Source organism: Phyllostomus discolor, chromosome 4, assembly GCF_004126475.2.
Source record: "Phyllostomus discolor isolate MPI-MPIP mPhyDis1 chromosome 4, mPhyDis1.pri.v3, whole genome shotgun sequence".
Taxonomy (NCBI): domain Eukaryota; kingdom Metazoa; phylum Chordata; class Mammalia; order Chiroptera; family Phyllostomidae; genus Phyllostomus; species Phyllostomus discolor.
This window is the reverse complement of record NC_040906.2, coordinates 3,739,835-3,760,222: the sequence shown is the minus strand read 5'-3', so window position 1 is coordinate 3,760,222 and position 20,388 is coordinate 3,739,835. Positions and strand designations below refer to the sequence as shown.

At 53.8% G+C, this 20,388-nt stretch overlaps 1 protein-coding gene across 3 annotated transcripts in view; it reads left to right on the top strand.

The window, feature by feature from the left end:
• The window catches only part of LOC114494355 (UDP-glucuronosyltransferase 1-6-like), a 36,557-nt gene that overhangs the window by 880 nt on the left and 15,289 nt on the right, over nt 1-20,388 (top strand). Inside the window, exon 1 of one of the 3 annotated variants that reach the window (XM_028509396.2) lies at nt 8,309-9,184. The exons of 1 other annotated variant lie outside the window; for it this stretch is intronic. In XM_028509396.2, the coding sequence (XP_028365197.1) occupies nt 8,324-9,184 (861 nt within the window). In that variant the 5' untranslated portion in view covers nt 8,309-8,323. Of the gene's footprint in view, nt 1-8,308; nt 9,185-16,106; nt 17,096-20,388 lie in introns of those variants that run through there. One more of the 3 variants, XM_036022683.1, reaches the window with a different exon arrangement.

Here is a 20,388-nt window from a genome sequence, read left to right as displayed (position 1 = left end):
TGGGCCTCAGCAGCGCGCCCTGGCCCGGCCTGGCCGGGGAAGAGAGACGCCTTCTGTAGGTGCCACGGCCTGTGGGTTCCATTAGCAGCCTTTGCAGTTCCTGCCTGGTCCAGTGAGTTGCTTTGTGTGCATCAATTTACTTGTGTTGGCAGATTTTAGGAGCCGTCTGCTTTGATACCCATTTGGAAAAAATATTGAAAAACAGTCAGAAATCAACCTTTTCTTTGTCGGTCCAGTGCAACCCCCTTAGAAAATTGCTCTTAGCAGTTTTGTGTGCATCTTATCCACATTTTTCTGAAATTATTTTACATATATGCAATAGCTCTTGTAAATCCTCATGCTCACATTTATGAAAATGAAGTCTACTATCAGACTGGACATACTGTTTTTCACCTTACCTTCGTTTTCTTGGTCACCTGTTGATAAATCCTGGCGTTTTTACAGCCAACACATGCAAATGTGTGACATTCTTTTTAAGAATTGCATAACTTTCCTCGTTTTGGATGCGTTGTAGTTTATTCTAGTGACCAATATTCGTGGATAATTAAGCTTGTTTTCTTTTCCTTTTATGGCTGTACTAATCATTTTAAAAGAAGTTCTTTAGATTCATACATTTCCATAGTGTGAGGAGTGTAGGGAAGGGAGAGAGGAGGCTGGTGGGGAAGGCATCCTGTGACAGGTGAGAGATGCTGGTGGCCGAGAAGACTTTTAGGAATCAGAGGGCGGGCCGTGTGGTTTTGAGAAGTTTTTTTCTGTGCCTGGCTGAGACAGCTCCTACCTTAGGGACCCTTGACCCTCATAAAAGTTTTGCTACGTGCAACGGCCTGGCCTTTGGAGCTGCTGCATGGGTGAGGCATCGAGGGGTTGAGTCTTATGTTTGACCTGAAGTAAAAGAATGTCCTAAAGACACAGAAGAGGAGGCCAGGATTCAGCAGAAGCTGCAGATCGGAGTTGGAAGGGGACAGTGACCAGGAGGGACTGATTCTGTGGACGGGACGTTGCATGGTCGTGTCACTCAGCCTTACCCAGACCTTAGGGAGCTGGATGACCCCAGCTGATACAGACTTGGCTCTCGGTGTCCCAGAATCCCGTTGCAGACTTCTCTCCATTCCTGTGTCCTCCATCCCTCTTCCTTGCTCTTCCCCGATTACCTTTTCTCTCTGTTGCACTTTCCTTCTCCCTCTCCTTCCTCACCCGTGTTTCTCCTTGCTATGCCACTTCCTCGCCATGAACCTGTTACCCAGGGGGGCAACCAGGAAGGGCGCCCCACTGGCTGGCTCATGCACAGTGGGGGGCAGTAGTTGATAAGTGGGCGGTGAGGCTGTGCCCTGTGGCATGCTCTAAACACCACAGGGGTCAGGAGGCGGAGCCCTGGGGCCATCCCGACCCGTGGACATACCTCCTCCAGCTCTAACACTAGCAGCCACGGAGCCTTTGGTGAAGAAGCTCGGGTCCCAAACTAAGTGAAATAGGGGAAAACAGCACCACCACACAGGGTGCTTTTTCAGATTAAGAATGATGATGGGTGTTAGAGTGCCTGGTGTGTGGCACGGAGTCTGTGACGGCCGTAATTGGGTGGGTGATGTGCATTTTCCAACCTCCACAGTATTAACCTTAACCATAGGATCAGGCCCTTAAAAATATATATATACATAGCCTGGCCAGGTAGCTCAGTTGGTTAGAGAATTATCCCAACATGCCAAAGCTGTAAGTTTGATCCCCGGTCAGGGCACATGCAAGAGTTAACCAATGAATGCATCAATAAGTGGGATGTCAAAAATCAATGATTTCTCTCTCCCCCGTCTCTCTCAAATCAATGCATAGAAGATTTAAAAATGTCTAAAAAGAGATCAGATGTCAATATTGTCCTCTGTTGGGGAGTCTCCAAGAATCATTTAACCCTCAGGTGGCCGGACGGGCCCTTGGGGGAGCTTAGCAACTCAGTGTCACAAAGACCAGCACAGGCTGGCGTCCCTCCACGCCCCCTTGCAGACAGAGGAGCTGAGGCGCAGAAGGGTCGAGGGACTTGCCCACGGTCATGCCTCTGGGACGTGGGAAGACAGGCTTTGAACCCAGGCAATCTTTTTTTTAAAATTGAGATATGATTCATATCACAGCCTTCAGCCTTTATAAATATACAATTCAGTGGTCTGTAGTGTACGCATGAACACAAGCAACGTGACCTCTCTCCAATTCCAGTGCATCCCCCGCCCCTACACACACTCCAAAATGAAAGCCCACGCCCACCGGCTGTCACCGCCCCCCCCCGCCCCCCCCCTCCCCCCGCCAACCACCAGTCTACTTCCTGGCTCTACATACGTGCCTATTGTGGATGTTTCACAGGAATGGGATCATGTGCTACACGGTGCTTAGTGACTGACTTCTTGCACTTGGTGTTGGAAGTCTACAGGTTTTGTAACATGTGTAGGTCCTTCGCTCTTTTCACGGCTGAATACTATTGCATTGCATGGCTAGGCTATGTGTTGCTTATTCATCCATCAGTCCACGCACGCTGGGCTGTTTTTGGGTGTTGGCTCTGGCGAATACGCTGCTGTGAGCATTCGTGCCCAACAAACCCAACAAACCCAACGTTCTGACTTCAGAGCCCTTGCACCTAACCTTGCACTTGGCTGCGTCCCTCTGTTGACTGGAGACTTGTCAGGATACGTCCTGCCTGTGGCCTTTTGGGAAGTTACATGCTGTGAAATTTGCCAAGGGTGTATTTGGCCCACATCACGTGGCTTCTGATCACTCAGTGGATACGATGTTTGTTGGTTGTGTGGAAGTTCCAGAATAACATACAGTTGACTCTCCTTTTTCATTAGTTAACATGAACGGTTCTTTATTGAACAACTATCTATTGAGAGCCTGTGTGCGTGTGGCTTGTCAGGCAACGGGGAGACAGACATTAACCAGGTACGAATTCGGAAACACGCTTTGGAAGAACGTCAAGGGAGGGCAGAAAATTGGTACCAGGGCGCCTGGTTGGGCGAGGCGGAGAGACCTGGAGGAGCCGGGGGAAGAGCGTGCTGAGCAGAGAAGACAGCGGCAGGCTGCAGCATGAAGCCGAGTACCATGAGGACTTTATCTTTGGAACCTACACATGGTCTTTGCCCTCCACCCCGGTGTCCTAGGGTTACTCTGCCATGGTAAATGCAGGTGAGTGGAAGTCCTATGTTATGTCTCTTCTGAGCAGTTCCTTTGTTATGGCTGCTGAGTGGCCCATGCCCCACACCACTCATGTGGATGGAATCCCCCAGATGCAATGTTGTTCGACAGAACCTGCTGGGCTGTGCCTGCCCTGGAGGGGCGGACCTGCACTGTGCTCCCTTTGTGACCGTTTTGGGTCTTCCTGTTGTCTAGGTGGACCCACACCAGGGTGCGGCCCCCTCCCTGGCCTTGACCGCTGTAGGGAGAAAACCCTGCTGGCACCTCTCTCCCGCCCTGAGGTGGCTGGGGACTCGCCCTCGGCTTAGCCTGGCCCCTTGCAACCAGCTCCTCAGGCTTCTTCCTGTTTCCCAGGGCCCAGCAGGCCTCCGAGCCAGCAGGCATGGGTCAGGACAGGACTCTGCGTGCCAGCTCCCTGTGCGTGACTAGCAGTGGGCGAGTCAGAGGGCGAGTCTGTTCTAGCCTCACTGGGCACCGCCTCGCACTGGGACAGCCTGGTTCCCCACGTCCCTTGCCCTCCCGGACTTCCCTCAGCAATGCCCTAGGTCAAGCAGGACCGACCTGACCCTCTCTCCCTGGGTTTCGGCTGAGACACCTGCAGAGTGGGAGGGAGCCGGGTCGTGCCCCTGGCTGGGCGGCGGGGCTGGAGGCAGACACCTGGCCTTCGAACCCCCGCTTCGGGCTTCCGCTGAGTGCTGTTCGGGCTGGTGCTTCTCAGGTCCTGTTTCTGAAAGACGAGGGACAGACTCCAGGCTCAGACTGGCATTGACCAGCTTTTCTCAAAAAAGAGCACATGGTTCTTTATTTTTTATTTTTTTGCTGTTGGATATTTATTTATTTATTTGTGTATTTATGTATGATTTGTTTACTTATATTGATTATGCCATCACAGTTGTACCCATTTTTCCTCCTGTCCCCAGCTCTACCCAGCACCCCCTACTCCCTCCAGTGATCCCTGCTCCTTGGTTCATGCCCAAGGGTCAGGCGCATTCATTCTCTGGCTACTCCATTCCTTGTACTCGCTCTTAACATCCTCCTGCCTATTCTGCACCTACCAGTTTGTGCCTCTTCATCCCCTCACCTTTCCCCCATTCTCCCCCAGGCTCCTGTCCCCACTGGCCCCCATCCCAATATTCTCCGTATCTATGATTCCGTTTCTGTTTTGCTTATTTGCTTAGTTTGTTTCTTAGCTTCAATTGTTGATAGTTATTTATGTATTGACTTTTTAATGTTCATAGTTTTGGTCTTCTTCTTTTTCTTAAGTTCCTTTAACATTTCATATAATAAGGGCTTGATGAGGATGAACTCCTTTAGCTTTACCTTGTCTGGGAAGGACTTCATCTGTCCTTCGATTCTAAATGATAGCTTTGCTGGATAGAGCAATCTAGGCTGTAAGTCCTTACTTTTCATCACTTTGAATACTTCTTGCCAATCCCTTCTAGCCTGATAAGTTTCTTTTGAGAAATCAGCTGACAGTCTTATGGGAACTCCCCTGTAGGTAACTAATTGCTTCTCTCTTGCTGCTTTTAAGATTCTCTCTTTATCTGTAACCTTTGGCATTTCAATTATGATGTGTCTTGGTGTGGCCCTCTTTGTGTCCATCTCGTTTGGGACTCTCTGTGCTTCTTGAACTTGTATGTGTATTTCCTTCATCAAATTAGGGAAGTTTTCTTACATTATTGTTTCAAATAGGTTTCCAATCTCTTGTTCTTTCTCTTTTCCTCCCGGCACCCCTATGATGCGAATGTTGGAACATTTGAGTTGTCCCAGAGGCTCCTTACACTATTCTTGATTTTTGGGATTATTTTTCTTCTTGCTGTAGTGATTGGATGTCTTTTTCTTCCTTATGTTATCTTCCTTGGATTCAAATCATTGATTTGATTCTTGGCTTCATCCACTCCACTGTTCATTCCCTGTCAATTGTTCTTTGTTTCAGTTGGTATATCCTTCATTTCTGCCTGGGTATTTTTTATGCTATTGAAGTACCCATTGAGTTCCTTGAGCGTCCTTATAACCAGTGTTTTGAACTCTGCGTCCGATAGATTGCTCATCTTCATTTTGTGTATTTCTTTTCCTGGAGCTTTGATCTGTTCTTTCATTTGAGCCACGTTCTTTGTCTCCTCATTGTGGCAGCCTCCCTGTGTTTGTTTCTGTGTCTTAGGTAGAGCTGCTATGACTCCCTGTCTTGGTACAGTGGCCTAATGTAGTAGGTGTCCTGTAGAGTCCAGTGGCACGGCCTCCCCTATCTTCCAAGCTGGGTACTCGAGGTGCGCCCTCTGTGTGGGCTGAGTACCCCGTCCTCTTGTGGATGAGCCTTGATTGCTGTCAGCAGGTCCACTGAAGGGATTTACCCAGGCTAGACAGCCGGCGGGACTGGCTGGGGCCCCTGGCCAGCAACCACCTTCTTCCGTGGCTTATGGAGGTGGTTGGGTGGTGCTCCAACGTGGCCTATAACTGTCTCCTGGGTGCGCAGGCTCTGGGGTTTCCCGGGTGGCGCAGGCCAAGGTCAGCCTCCACCTGTGTTCTGTCTGGGCCCCTTGGCATATGTTGTAAAGTGATCTGCAGATGGCCGTTGCTTGTGCTAGGCCTGGGTCCACTTGGCGAGAGGTATGGGGCGGGGCTCAGCTGTTGCTTGTTGGAGCAGGTTTGGGAAGGTCTGAAGCCTGTGCCCAGCCCGGCCCTTTGTGTGGAAAAGCCACCGTTACCGGGGTGTTGCTTAGATGGGTCCATAAGTTAGATGGGGTGGACCCTCAGGTGATCGTCAGGGCAGGGCGTACCGTGTGAGCCAGGTGGATGGAGGTTCAGACATGGTGCCTGAGAACACCGCTGTTTCTTCCACCCTCCCAACCCCCACTGGAATTTTACAGCCAGAAGTTACGGGGACTTACCTTCCCGGCACTGGAACCCGGGGCTCGGTGGTCTGGTGTGGGACTGGGATCCCTCGCTCCCAGCACATCCCCCTGCTGTCTTATAACCACCACACGTGGGCTTGGGGCCTGCGCGTTCAGCATCCCCACATCTCCACGTCTCTGCATCTCCTACCTGCCCAGATGGATGTGGTTTCTTTAATTCCGTAGTTGTCAGGCTTCTGTACAGCTCGATTTTCTGACAGCTCCGAGTGCTGCTTGTGCTATATTTTAGCTGTGATTTTGCTGTGGTCGTGCAAAGAGGCGAGCCGCGTTTACCTGCCGACGCTTCCACCTCGACCAGAAGTTCTACCACATGGTTCTTTAAATGTTCTAGTTCATAGGTGAACCCTGACAACTGAAAAAAAAAAACAAAGAAGAAAATGAAATGGGAGAATAAAACCAACAGGCAAATCAAAAGTGAGTTCATCCATTCGGCAAACTCGTGCCGAGAGCCTACTGTGTGCCGGGCAGTGTTCATGGGCACACTGGGTGGGCACACAGCTGAGAATGAAATGAGTCGTCCCTGCCCTCGGGTTTGAGAATGGCTGATCTAGAAATAGCCGATTTTATCTTTCCTTCTGGAGCTGCGTAAGGTACCCAAAAAGCCCTTTCCCGGGCAGTGGGGCTCCCCTGCTCATCTGTAGAAGGGTGGTCAGCTGGGGCTTAGTGTTGCCTGAGATGATGGAGGAGTGTTGGGGTTGAACTGTGCTCCTCCGGAAAAAATATGTTGAAAGTCCTAGCACCTGGAACCTCATAACACGACCGTATTTGGGAATACGGTCTTTGCTGGTGTAATTAGTTTAGTGAAATGAGGTCAGTGGGGCGTGCCCTGGTCCAGTAGGACCGGTGTCTTTATCCAAAGGGGAGATTTGGATGCAGGCAGGCACACAGGGAGGACACCGTGTGATGATGGAGGCAGAGAAGGGGCGGTGCTCTGCAAAACCAGGGACTCCGAAGATGGTCAGCGAGCCCCCCGGGAGCCGGGAGCAAGCCTGGAAGAGGTTCCCCCTCAGAGTGCTCGGGAGGAACCGGCCCAAGACACCTCGATCTCAGCCTCCCAGCCTCCAGAGCTGTGGAATCACCTCTGCTTTCCAGGCCACCCAGAGGGAGCGTGGGGCTTTGTCCCGGTGGCCCTAGGAAGAGAAGACAACAGGAAATTGTTTCAGAAGCCGAATGCGTCAGGGTCCCGACGGGGGAGCCGCCTTCCTGTGGCCCCTGCTGGCCGGTCGAGTCAGCCCCCTCAGAGGCTCCGTCAGCTGATGCCTTCCCATCGTTTCCCGTCTCGGCGTTTTCTTCCCTTCTTCATCTGCACCTCCTTTTCCGTCCCCTTCATCCCTCCGTAGTTCTTGCCTTCGCAGGGCAGGGCCACAAGATGTGTCAGGGGTGCTTTTAATCCCCCGAGTGCCTCTCTGTTCAGGCCACATAGAACCTGGCTGCCCGGCCAGACCCAGCCGGAGCCCCTCCGAGGGCCCTGTGCTCAGCTCCTGCTCGCAGCCCCGGGGGGGAGGTCCTGATGCCACCCGGAGTGACAGGCGCAGCAGTGCAGGTGAAGGGCGGTGGGGCCGTCCAGCTCGGAAGGGGCAGGCGGCTCCGGAGCGCACCCAGGTGCTTCACCACCCAGTGGGGACTGCGGCGACCAGCACCTACGTTGGGATTCGATTGTGTCTTTCATGGCACAGAACCCCCAAGAGCAGGGGCACAACCGGGTGGGTGGGAGGGCTGGAAAGTTCTATCAGACTCCCCTCTGCTGCCTCCCTTTGAGTCCGGCCGCCGCCGTGCCGCCCAGGACTTGGAGGTGAGCAGCGCCTCTGTGCTGTTCCAATGCCGACCGATGTCTGTTCACGCTTGCTGGCCGCCTGAGCCAGGCTGCTCAGGGAGTAGAAGGGCACCGACGGGTCTTCCTGTGTGCACACGCCCCTCACGGATGCTGCGGCGTCCTGGCGCTCAGGGCGGCGGTGGGGGGGCCGCTCCGGGCCCCAGGGGCCTCTCCAAGGCGTCCTCAAACCGGAGACTCAGGCATGTTGGTGCGGACCAAGAGAAAAACCCAGAAGCTCAGGCAGAAACTGGGAAGCACAGTTGGCTCAAGTTTTCTGTGTGCTTAGAAATAGTTAAATATTAATTTGGGTTGTTGCAAAATTCAGAGCGTGGCGAGGTGGGCAGGGCAGGGTGGGGAGCTCAGCCTGAAGAGCTGTGGCTCAGGGAGTGTGAGTCAGTCATTCTCGTTGCTGCCTGCGCCCCCCATCAGGATGGCCTGCGTCCCGCGTGCATTTGGGGGCATTTCTACAGGCCTGTTCCTCTTAGCGCTTTGGGGTGTGGTTCCGGGGGACAAGCTGCTGGTGGTCCCTCAGGATGGAAGCCACTGGCTCAGTATGAAGGACATTGTTGAGGTGCTCAGTGGCAGGGGCCATGACATCCTGGTGCTGGTGCCAGAGGTCAACCTGCTCCTGAAGGAATCCCCACACTACACCAGGAGAACCTTCGCGGTGCCGTACGGTCAGGAGGAGCTGCGGCGGCGATTCCTCGCCTTCGGGAACCAGCAGTTCGCCGAGAGGTCTCTCCTGAACGCCAGCCTGGTGGAGTACAGGAACATCATGATTGTCATGGACATGGTCTTCGCCAACTGCCAGAGCCTCCTGCAGGACTCGGCCACCCTGCGCTTCCTCAGGGACAGCCAGTTCGACGCCCTTTTCACAGACCCGGCCATGCCCTGCGGGGTGATCCTGGCCGAGTACCTGGGCCTGCCCTCCGTGTACCTGTTCCGGGGCTTCCCGTGTTCCCTGGAGCACACGTTCAGCCGCAGCCCCAACCCCGTGTCCTACGTTCCCAGGTGCTACACCCAGTTCTCCGACCGGATGACTTTCCCCCAGCGGGTGGCCAACTTCCTCGTCAGCAACCTGGAGAGCTTTCTGTTCTACTGCCTGTATTCAAAGTACGAGCACCTGGCCTCAGCCCTCCTCGAGAGGGACGTGCACTTGCCCGCCCTGTACCGCAAGGTCTCCATCTGGCTGCTGAGGTACGACTTTGTGTTCGAGCACCCCAGGCCGGCCCTGCCCAACATGGTCTTCATCGGGGGGAGCAACTGCAAGAAGAAGGGCGTCCTGTCTCAGGTCGGTGGCTCGGTGTCGTGGCAACGGTGCTGTGCCGCCGCTCTCTGCTGCACACTCGTTTGGCCCCTCCAGCGACCGTCAGGCGGGAGGGCTGCCTGGAATGGGGTGCCCGGCTCGGAGTAGGGGGTGAGGGGGCCCTGAGGCCGAGCTGTTGATTAATGCAGAGGCTTCGAAGGAAGACGGGGCTTCGGCAGGCGACAGCAGGAGACGGCCTTGGCTAGGTAGTCCGGGGACATCCGTGGCTGAGCCTGGGAAGTCTCCAGGCCATACCCTACCCCTACCCGTTGAAGACGCAGGTGAGGGCTTGTGCAGGAGGACACAGAGTAAGAGATCAGTCCAGGCCAGAACCGGTTCTCCCGACTCCCTGTCACGCTGTTTGCGCCGGCCCTGACCCGGGGCTCAGCAAACTACAGCCGCTGAAGCTCGTCAGCCCGGAGGCCTGGGGCTGTAGGGCCCAGAGCCAGGAATGCTTTTCATGTTTTCAAAGGGGTGTTAGAAACAACAGTAAGAAATGGGGGACAGCGGGGTACGTGGCCCACTACGCCTACAGAGTGACGAGCTAACCCTTTACAGAGAAGGTGTGTTGACCTCTGACCTGAGGCGGGTGTCTGGGGGTGCCCTCAGATGCCGGGGAGGAAGGCCAGGCCCTGCGGTGGGGAATCCGACGTGCGAGGCTCCAGGGGTCCCTCCCTGGCCCCCACTGCACCGGCAGAGTAAGAGCTCTAAGGCTTGGATTGGAACCCGGCTGCGTGGCCGAGGCAGGTGGCTCACCTCTGAGCGTTTGTCTCTCCTGTGGGACGTGGGGAGCCTCCGGACACTGGGGCGGTGGGCAGGAAGGCCAAGTTCACCGGACACTTAGTGCGACGGCAGCAGGACAGGGCCGCTTCGGGCCGCGACCGTGGGGTGGAGGCCTGCGGACGGGGCCGTCCAGCTCTGTCACATGAAGGGGCGCGTGGTGCCCCTCTCTGAGCGCGGGGCCCGAGGCCACAGCCGCAGCGGGTGCCGGGGCAGGACACGGCCGCTCTCCCGGCCGCTCTCCCACCGCAGGTCACCCGGTGGCCTGCAAGCAGCAGCCTCACGCAGGGAAGAAAGAACAGGAATGGTGGGTCAGCGGGGCTGGCCAGCCTGCTCCTGGCCACGCAGCCTTGGACTTCGGCTTCCTCATGTGGAATCGTGGCCAGCGCCATCCGCTCGCCCCTGCCAGGGTTGTGTGGGGGTCACGGGGGCGGCAGGTAAAAGTGAGTGAGAGAGAGAGGACGAGCGAGGGAGAGCGCCCCTGTGGGCTGTCAGGGGAAACCTCCCCCTCCCCCTCCCCTCTGCTCCTTAGCTCTCTCCAGGCTGACACTTTCTCTCTGTGAGGTATGAAGACAGGTTTTTTTTTTTTAAGATTTTGTTTATTTATTTTTAGACAGAGGGGAAGGGAGGGAGAAAGAGAGGGAGAAAACATCACTGTGTGGTTGCCTCTCGCATGCCCCCTACTGAGGACCTGGCCCTCAACCCAGGCACGTACGTGCCCTGATTGGGAATTGAACCAGCGACCCTTCGGTTCACAGGCCGATGCTGGGTCCACTGAGTCACACCAGCCAGGGTGACAATGTGGTTTACTTGTGACAGTCGGGGGAGCATTCCCCCAGAAAACTAGATTTCAGTTCCTCAGTACTAGCTCTTTTGTTCCTGAGTTTCCCTCTCTGGTGTTCCAGAATCCTTTAGATAGTGGTTCTCAAGTAGGGGCGCTTTTGCTCCTCACGGGGCAATCCCTGAGGACATTTTTGCTGCTGCATTTGGGAGGTGACACTGTCATCAGGTAAGTAAAGTCCAGGGGTGCTGTTAAAAACCCTAGAAAGCCCAGGAAACGCCCACCCACTCAGCCCCAACAGAGAATGACCCGGCCCCAGATGTCAATAGCACAGGCACTGAGAAAGGCTGATCTGAATCAGTTCCAAGTGAGAATCGGTGACTGCTACGCAGCAAGGCAGGATCGGGGTGAGGAGGGGGCAGCAAGCACACTTTGCCCACCCCCGAGGCACCTCTTCCCCCTACGGGGGTGTCTCCAAGGAGAGCGCGCTCAGGCTGAAATCTCAACACTGTCGGTGGAGCTGAGGATTGAAGTCTGAGCAAGTCAGGGGGACCAAACCTCAAAACTGCCAAGTCATTCTTAACAGGCACTTTGAGAAGCACGCGGCCCAAGCCAATGTCTACAGGTCCCACAGCGGTTCTCTGCTCTTTCCCAGCCCTGTGTTTATGTTTACGACCGGTTATCTCCTTGACGCGTGGGCGTGGGCAGCGCTTTCACAGCGCTGCTTTTGTGACAAAACACTTGTGCACAGAGTGGCCAAGTGGGAGCATGGGTCAAGGTTAAAAAATAAAAGGATTCAACAGCGGTGTCTGAAACAGCAGAAACTAGGTCGGGGAATAATTTAGGTAATTCGAGGAGAATGAAATTACATGGGTTATTTTATATTAAGATGTAACTCACATACCGTGCAATGCATGTAAAATTCGCGATTCGATGGTTTTTCATGTCGTCACGGAGTTGTGCAACCGTCTCCACAATCGCTTTTAGGAGATTTTCAGTCTCCACGCCCGCCCCCACCTCAAAGTATCAATTAACAGTTACTCCCGACTCCCTCTTCCCCGCACCCCCTGGCAACCACTCATCGACCTCCTGTCTCTATGGATTAGCTTCTGCTGATCATCTCAGACAAATTGAATCATACAATAATGTGACTGGCTTTTTTTCACTCAGCATAATGTTTCCAAGGTCCATCCATGTCGCAGCGTTCCTTTTATGACCGAGAGGTGTTTTCTGCCGTGGATATACCACCCTGTGTGTATGTACGCATCAGCCGGTGGACATTGGGGTTATTTCCACTCTCCCCGGGGCCTCTGCGGCTCTGGTTCAGGTCCTCGCCTCCCAGGCTCTCAATGGGGATCCCCGGGTCCAGCCTGACCTACTCCGCCATCCCATACCTCCCGGTGAGCGGGACATTTTGGGAATGCAGTGCCAAACCTACCTCACGCGCCTCGGTGGCTGCCCCAGTCATTAGGAGAACGCCCAGGCCCCCAGCTTAGCCCAGGAGGCTCGTGGAATTGGGACCCCCTCAAAGGAGTCCTAAGCCCCCAGCACCTGAGAACGTGACCTTCTTTGGAAACAATCTTTGGGGAGGTCATCAAGTTAGTATGAGATCACTGGGGGTGGGGGCCCTGATGCAACATAACTAGTGTCCTCACAAAAAGGGGAAATTCAGATACAGAGAGACGTACCGAGGGAGACAGCGAGAACATGCAGGGAGAAGGTGGGCACGTGACTGGAGCGAGGCACCTGTACGCCGCGGAAGCCCAGGGGCTGCAGGCAAACTCCAGGAGCTGGGAGAGGCAGAGAAAGACCCCCTCACCCCCCAGAGCCTTCAAGAGGCAACAGGCTTCTCTCTGGTTCTCAGGGCCCCAGCCTGGGCACTCTGCGTCAGCAGCCCTAGGAAGCGAACGGGCCGGCTGCGTGCGTCCTCCTGCTCCCTGCGCTGGCCGCTCCGGAGTTTCCCGTCACTTACTCTCCTACTGCTCAGGGTGCTTCCTGCCCTTCCCGTGCCTCTGCGCAGGGGTCGGTGGGGACGTCAAAGCATTTGAGAATGAGTTTCAGGGGTGTGACGCCACACCAACGGCGCTTGCCTGCCTGCAAAGAGTCATTGAAATGGGGGCTGGGAAAGGCAGTCCTCCCAGGGCCACCCTTTGGCCTCACTGGCCACATAACATGGGCTCCGGGCCTGGGAGTCTTCCCCACCTGGAGCCCGTGCTGCCTTATTGCCTGGTGCGGGACTGTCTTTCCTGGTCCAGGCTGGAAGAAAGCTCCTTTGTCTTCCTGGAAGCCTGCGGGTCACGTGGCACCCGGCACCCCCACTGTTGTATCTACCCCCCAAGGGGAGGGGCCAGGGCCTTCGCACTGCAGCACCGGGAGGGGTGCGGGCGGGCTAGGGGCTCTGCCTCTGCTGTGGTAGACACCTGCTGGCCACGGGGGGTCGCTGTTGGCGCCGTCTCACTCTTTCTCGTGGTAGAAGAGTGCGTTGCATCCAGTGCGAGATGACGTTGTGTTCTTGGCGACCCGGGTGGCAAGATGCAGTGGGCAGAGGTGTTGGGCCTTCTTCCCCTGGCGGCCGGCAGAGTGGTGGTCTCCACTGTCCTCAGTGCAGCTGGGGCCCTCCCCTGGCGTTGGTACCCGGTACCCTGGGGTCTGCTCCGAGAGTTTGGTGCGGTGAGCAGGGTTGCCGAGGAAACAGGCCGTGGCGTGGAGGACACGTGTGGGCCTGTCAGTCTCACTGCCCCACGGCGGTGCTGGCTGCCCGGGGAGATAAGTTGACTGAGGTGCTGGCCACCCTCTGGCCACGTGGAGACGCAGGAGCTGCAGATAAGCTGCCTGTCAACTGGGAGGAGCCCGTGCAACAGGTGAGGGCAGACGCAAGGGTAGGGGAGGTGGGGGCAGGACGATTGGAGAGACTCCCTGGGACTGTGGCCACCCTCTTGTTTCCATGCCACGTGGTGTCCACTGGTTCCCCTTCGGTTTCTGCCTGTTTTTCCTTTCTGTCCAGGGCCTTCAGACAGGTTAAACATTTTTTGGGGGGCAGGGGTTAGTAAAAATGTATAATGATGAGCTGGCAGAGTGCGGTCAGGTAAGGACTACTGCTGTATTACCAGAAGACAGAAACGCTTGTGGGCGAAGCAAACATTTTTTTGTCACGCTAAAAATCCCAGTGAGGTTTTGTTTGACTTTGTATTAAATCTACGGCTTACTCTGGGACGAAATCAAGAGCCTTCCAGAGGTAAATCTTCCCATCCAGGACACCTCGTGCCTTTCGTCTATTCTATCTAGATTCATTTAGATCTCCCATCGGGGCAGAGAAAATGCCACCACCATCACCGGATCCTTAGGTGCACCCCGCCCGCCCCCACCCTCCGTGTTCTTGCTCGGCTTGCAGCCTCTTGTCAGGTTGGGTTGGGACCACAGAGCTGGTGATCACAGCGACGGAAGCTAGACGGGTGGCCCTGGGATACGTGCCCTGCGACAATGTGCAGTGCAGTGACAGCCGTGCAAGGGACAGGGCCTATACCAACTTCTGCGTCTGCCAGTGACAAGGTGGCAGCCAGAGTCCCTGAGGGTGGCTTCTCTTGCTGATAACAATAACAGCGGCCTCAGCGCCAGTAACAAACTGCGGCCTCAGCTTCCCACCTGTGGGCTCTGTTCACCCTCGTGCTTTTTTTCTTTTTTAAAGATTTTATTTATTTATTTTTAGAGAGGGAAGGGAGGGAGAGAGAGAGAGAGAGAGAGACATCATGTGCGGTTGCTGGGGGCCATGGCCTGCAACCCAGGCATGTACCCTGCCTGGGATTGAACCTGGGATACTTTGGTTCCCAGCCCATGCTCAATCCACTGAGCTTCGCCAGCCAGGGCTCGCCCTCGTGCTTTTAACGTGGGGCGGGAGCAGCCTGGGGCCTGTACACTCGAGTAAGGTTGCATGGCTGTTTGTAGAAATGAGTGTGTGTGGGGGAGGAGCGGGGGTGGACAAAATGGCAGGATTTCACCCGTGAGTGGGGGACAGAAATGGAGCCTCGGGGAAAACATACAATTATGTCCCAGACAGAAAGAGGATCAGAGAAAGAGAGCAGAGCAGAGCAGTTGCTGTCGGAGAGGCCGGGATCCTGGACTCAGAGCTGACCACCCGGGGCCGGACCTAACCCTGCCTGCACCGTGGTGGCCGGTGTCACACGGGCAGCGTCCTGGTGTGCGTGCATATGCCCAGGGTAGACTCTGTTACGGGGTCATCTCCTCCCAAAGGGAAGCCTCAGCCTCGCTAGTCGAGGTGGCCTGAGCCTAGATGTCGGTCTGGCAGAAACCAAGGATGAACGGGAGCCCACGCACACCGTCCCCAGGGCGAACAGGACAAGGAGACGGCAGCTGAGCTCGTGGGGGAGGCCCTTGCGGGAGCAGGCCTGGCCTCACAGGCCCGTGACCCCTGAGGTTGCACAGGCCTCTCCCAGCCCCCCGGGAGGACCCCACGCATGGCACAGCCCATCCTGTTCGGGAGGAAGTCATTCTCATGAGGACCTAGGGCTGTGAATGACCTTGGAGAAAAGCCTGAACGTACGCTGCAGGATGTACGGAAGGCCTGGATTAAGGCACATCTCACTCCCTGAAACCCAGTAGTGAGAGACTGGTGCCCACAGCAGCCCAGAGGAGAGGAGTTCAGACAGAGCCTGGCCTGAGGCGAGGCGGCGGCTCCCTCCTGTCCCGTGGAGCGCAGGCCCAGGGAGGAGGGCGCTGTCCGACCCCGCTGTGTCACTGCCCTCTTGTGCTCTGGATGGCCCCAACTCCTTTTCCCAGAGGTGGGTGGGCAGATCTCAACAAACCCTGTGTTGTCTTTACCAAGGCTCGGGCTCAGGGTGCCTCCAGATGTTTCCATAGCTGACAGCTGCTCGAGGAGGCTCTTCCCTGCATGTTGCAGAGGTGTCCTTGGGTGGAAGAGGGACAAAACCGCGGAGCCGGGCTCCCCTTCCCCGTGGCAGGAAGCTGTCTTGGCCATGTGACATACACTTGCTGGGTGTGTTCCGTGTTACCCACCAATGGAGGGAAAGAGTTGTAAGAGTTCTCCAATAAGGGCACATCCAGCAGCAAGGTTGTGGTCGGGGGCTGGTCACGGGGGACCCCCCGGAGCTCAGTCACAGCCCCCGCAGAACCCGGTTCACGGGGGCGTGGGCACCCACAGCCTTGTTTGGGGAATTGAAGGAGAAATAAGGAGAGTGAACTAGAAAGTTCCCTGGAGAAAGCAGCGAAACTCAGATGAACTCCTCCACAACGAGGGGACTGTTATCTCCCGACGAAACGTAGGAGGGTGAAGGGCAAGGGCAGATGCATTCTGCAATGATTAACGTAGGTGGGACACCCAGCCCTCCCGTGACACGCCCTTCTGTTAATTGGCTTGATGACAGGATAAGACAAAGAAAACTCACATACGAGACTCAGTGGGAGCTGAAAAGTCGGTTGCTCGTTCATCTATGGAGATGGCTGCGGGGCTCCCGCTTCCCCTGGCGGCGCTCCCGGGGCTGCTGCTCTTCCTGTGTGCGGGGCCCTGGGCCGAGGGCGGGAAGGTGCTGGTGGTCCCCATGGAGGGCAGCCACTGGCTCAGCATGCGGAAGGCCGTGCAGGAGCTCCACGCCAGGGGCCACCAGATCGTGGTCCTTTCACCGGAGGTGACTCTGCACGTCAAGGAGGAAGACTTTTTCACCCTGAAAACCTACCCCATTCCCTACACCCAGGATGAATTTCAGTATCTCGTGTTGGGCCAGAGCCACCTGATTTTTGAAAGAGTACACTATCTAAAAGCATTTTGGAAAAGCATGGCAGTTTTGAAAAACGTGTCTGTCATCTTTCAGAAGTCTTGTGAGGAGCTGGTGCGTAACGGGGACCTGGTCAGGCAGTTGAATGCCAGTGCCTTCGATGTGGTTTTGACGGACCCTGTCTACCCCTGCGGGGCAGTGCTGGCTCAGTACCTGTCCCTTCCTGCCGTGTTTTTCCTGCGTGCCATTCCATGCGACCTTGACTTTGAGGGCACGCAGTGCCCAAACCCTTCCTCGTATATCCCCAGGTTACTAACAAGGCATTCGGACCACATGACGTTCCTGCAAAGGGTCAAGAACATGCTCTACCCCCTGGTCATGCAGTACCCTTGCCACGTTTCCTTGTCTCCTTATGCGAGCCTGGCCTCTGAGCTCCTGCAGAGAGAGGTGTCGCTGGCGGATGTTTTCGGCTACGCGTCCCTGTGGCTGTTCCGAGGGGACTTCGTGTTGGACTACCCCAGGCCGCTCATGCCCAACATGGTCTTCATCGGGGGCATCAACTGTGCCCACAGGAAGCCACTGTCTCAGGTCTGTACCTGTGCTTGTGTGCAATCCGTGAGTCGGGCGGGACGCGTTTTATTTTTCCAACTCAGGCCAAGAGCTGGCGGACCTCCCCATCTTCTCTGTGGCTTTCCGCCTCTCATTCTCCGTCTGAGTCTTGGGTGAGAGAAACGGTTTCAGTGGCGTCAGCAGTGCGGGGAAGGTCTGTGATGGCCAGGAGAGGGCCAAGAGGCGGGGGTGAAGTTCCGTCGTAGGGTGTACACACGAGGCTGTGATGCCCGTGATTGTCCTCTGCTGAAGGCGCCGTCTTGACGGGTGTGCAGTCTTCGCCGGCTGTGTGGGAGCGGAGACGGCGAGTCGTGAGCCGATGCCCCGGGGAGTTTGCTGGCGGGTGTTGGGTGGAAGGGCGAAGAAGGAACGAGCACATGGCCTTTGGTGACAAATCACGTAGAGCGATCCTTTCTCAGAGGGGACTGAGGAGAAATGCAATTCAAGCCACCTACGTTATTCGAAACATTTTTGTAGGCATGTTTAAAGAAAAGCAAAAAGAACGTTCATTTTAATATACTCTATGCAGCCAAATGTATCCAAGACATCATCCTTTCGACATAGTCCCAATATCAGATTATGAAGGAGATATTTTACGTTCTTTTTCTGTCTAATACTGTTTTCAGAATGTTTTTTAAAGTTTTATTTATTTATTGTTAGAGGGGAAGGGAGGGAGAGAGGGAGAGAGAGAAACATCAATGTGTGGTTGCTGGGGGCCGTGGCTTGCAACCCAGGCATGTGCCCTGACTGGGAATTATACCTGCGATGCTTTGGTTCACAGCCCATGCTCAATCCACTGAGCTATGCCAGCCAGGGCTGCATTTGTATTTGTGACATTGAACATGGCTTCGTGTGTTCATTGGCCATCTGTGTATCTGCCTTGGAGAAATGTTTTTCCAAGTCTTTTGCCCGTTTGTGAATGCATTTTTGTTGTTGTTGTTGAGTTTTTGAAGTTGTCTATGTATTCTGCATATCAATTGCTTATCAGATAAATGATTAGCAAATATTTGCTTTTATTTTGTGGGGAGCTTTTTTACTCTGTTGATAGTACTGTTTGATGTACAGATTTAAAAATGTTCATAAAGTTCAATTTGTCTGTTTTTCATTACCTGTGTCTTTGGTGTCATATCCAAAAGTCATTGCCAAATTTAATGTTGAAATTTGTCCCGTGTTTTCTCCCAGGAGCTTTATCATGTATCAGGTGTTGCGTGTGTGTGCTTTATTTACATTGAGTTGGTTTTTGCGTGTGGTAGCCGAGGGCCCCGCTTCGTTCTCTAGTGTGTGGGTGTCCAGTTCCCCGGAAATACGCGTTGGGAAGACCGTCTTTCCCCACTGGGTGCTCTTGCTACCTTTGCCAAAACTCATTTGGCCATTTATGTAAAGTCGTGTCTATTTTTAACTTAAAAACTTCATTAAAAACTTGGTTAAAGGGTCTTTAATAACATTTTAAAAATGCCTTTTGTGATTGTTTCTTCTGCTGTAAGAATTCCTTAAATTCACACAATATATATACTTGATTTTATTCCATTTGGTGTAAACTCGTTCTTTCTGCATTGTTTTTCTTTCTTTCTTTTTTCTTTAACAAGCTTTTTCTTGTTGCTGTTGTTACTGTGGAAATTCTCTGGCGCTTTTCCATGTCCGTCCATGCAGTGTAGTGAGTTGGACCCTCTGCTCTCCTGCCTCCCTCTTTCATTTATTGGACCCTTGTGGTCACACTGACTTTACCCAGATAATCTAGGACAGTCTCTCCATCTCAAGATCCTTACCTTAACGATCCCTGCAAAGTCCCTTTTGCCACGTCAGGTTCCGGGCATTAGACTGTGGACGTACTTACAGGGCTGTTTTTGTGCCTACCACACACAGTAAGTCTAAAGTTAAAGCCAGATCTCATTGAACATTTTTAAGTTCTCCTCTAAATTGTTAAGTTCTTCTTCTGATTCCTTCGGGAAGGTGTGCCATCCGTAGATTACTGTTTTGCAGTCTCTGTCACTGTCATCTTACTCTCCAACTTTGTCTTCTGTATTTTTCCATTGCATCATGGGAGAGTGTCTCTAAAGAGCATATCTGTATCATTGATTTTACTTTCTGTATCATCCACTGTGATCTTTTCTGCTTTCTATGTGCATTAAAAAATTCATGATCTTGCTTACTTCAAGTCAGTTACTATCCTCCCTCAAGGAGGTGAATGTAATTATTTTCAATGAATAATGTTGTTTTCATACAGCTCCGGGCAAAGAACCCTTCTCAATTTTGTCAAGTATAGATAAGTCAAATGAAGCACTCTCCCTGGTCTTACACAAACATTCCTATCCCCTAAGTGGAAGCAAATGAAGTTCCCTTAGAGAACTGCACCTTCACAAAGCTTAGTTCTGATCAGGTTACAACAAGTTGCTTATGAGTAGGAGGAAGAGTTCTCTAAGTTACTAAAAAGCCCCAAATTCAACGGAGTTGGATAAAGATGGACAGGCTTTTTCAGGAATGAGGCCAGTGATGATTGCTCAGAGTTCGGTCACACCGGACTGCTGGTCATTGGTGTCACACTGAAGGGTGCACTATGGGTGCGTGGGAGCCAACGCCGTGGAAGGACTCGGTGCTTACGGACAAAGATGGCTAGGAGGAATTAGGAACTCCTAGAAAGGTAGGCAGTTGAGGGAATGATTTTCTAAGATGAGGAAGGTCTCTCTTCCCGTTGTGTGGGGTAAGCGGATCTAAATCAGGGATGGGTGGTGTGCCAGCCCGGGGAAGTGTCTGGCTGCTGGCATTCTGCCGGGATGGCCACAGGTCTCCAGGCCTCTTGGGCGTTGCAGGAACGTGTCTCTCCCTGCCTGGTGCGCTCCGTGGGAAGATGCGAGTGATTCCAGGGAGTTCCTCACTGCAGGGGACTGGAGGTGGTCCCGTTTGTAACAGAGGAAATGCCTTTTATTGTTTTGATCCAAAAGCCCAGACATTTTAAAAGAGATTTTCAATTTTGAAAATTCTTTAAATAAAATGCTTTAGATTTCTGTTAAGGAGAAACTTCCCACCTAGGAGCAGTAATCCAGGATATTTTAAAACTCAGTGCTGTGTATGTCCTCAACTATCAGAACGAGCCAGAGCTGTTAAAGGTCTGACCTCTGAGACTTTTACTGGACCCAAGCGAAGACTTTCCTGGCTGCTGAACAATGGGGACTTATTTTAACCAATTGTGTAGCTACAAATGCTCTTATTCTGTCCTCTCGAGAGTGGTAATTTTCAACTCTTACTTGGCACATCTACCATGAAAGTGTGTACCC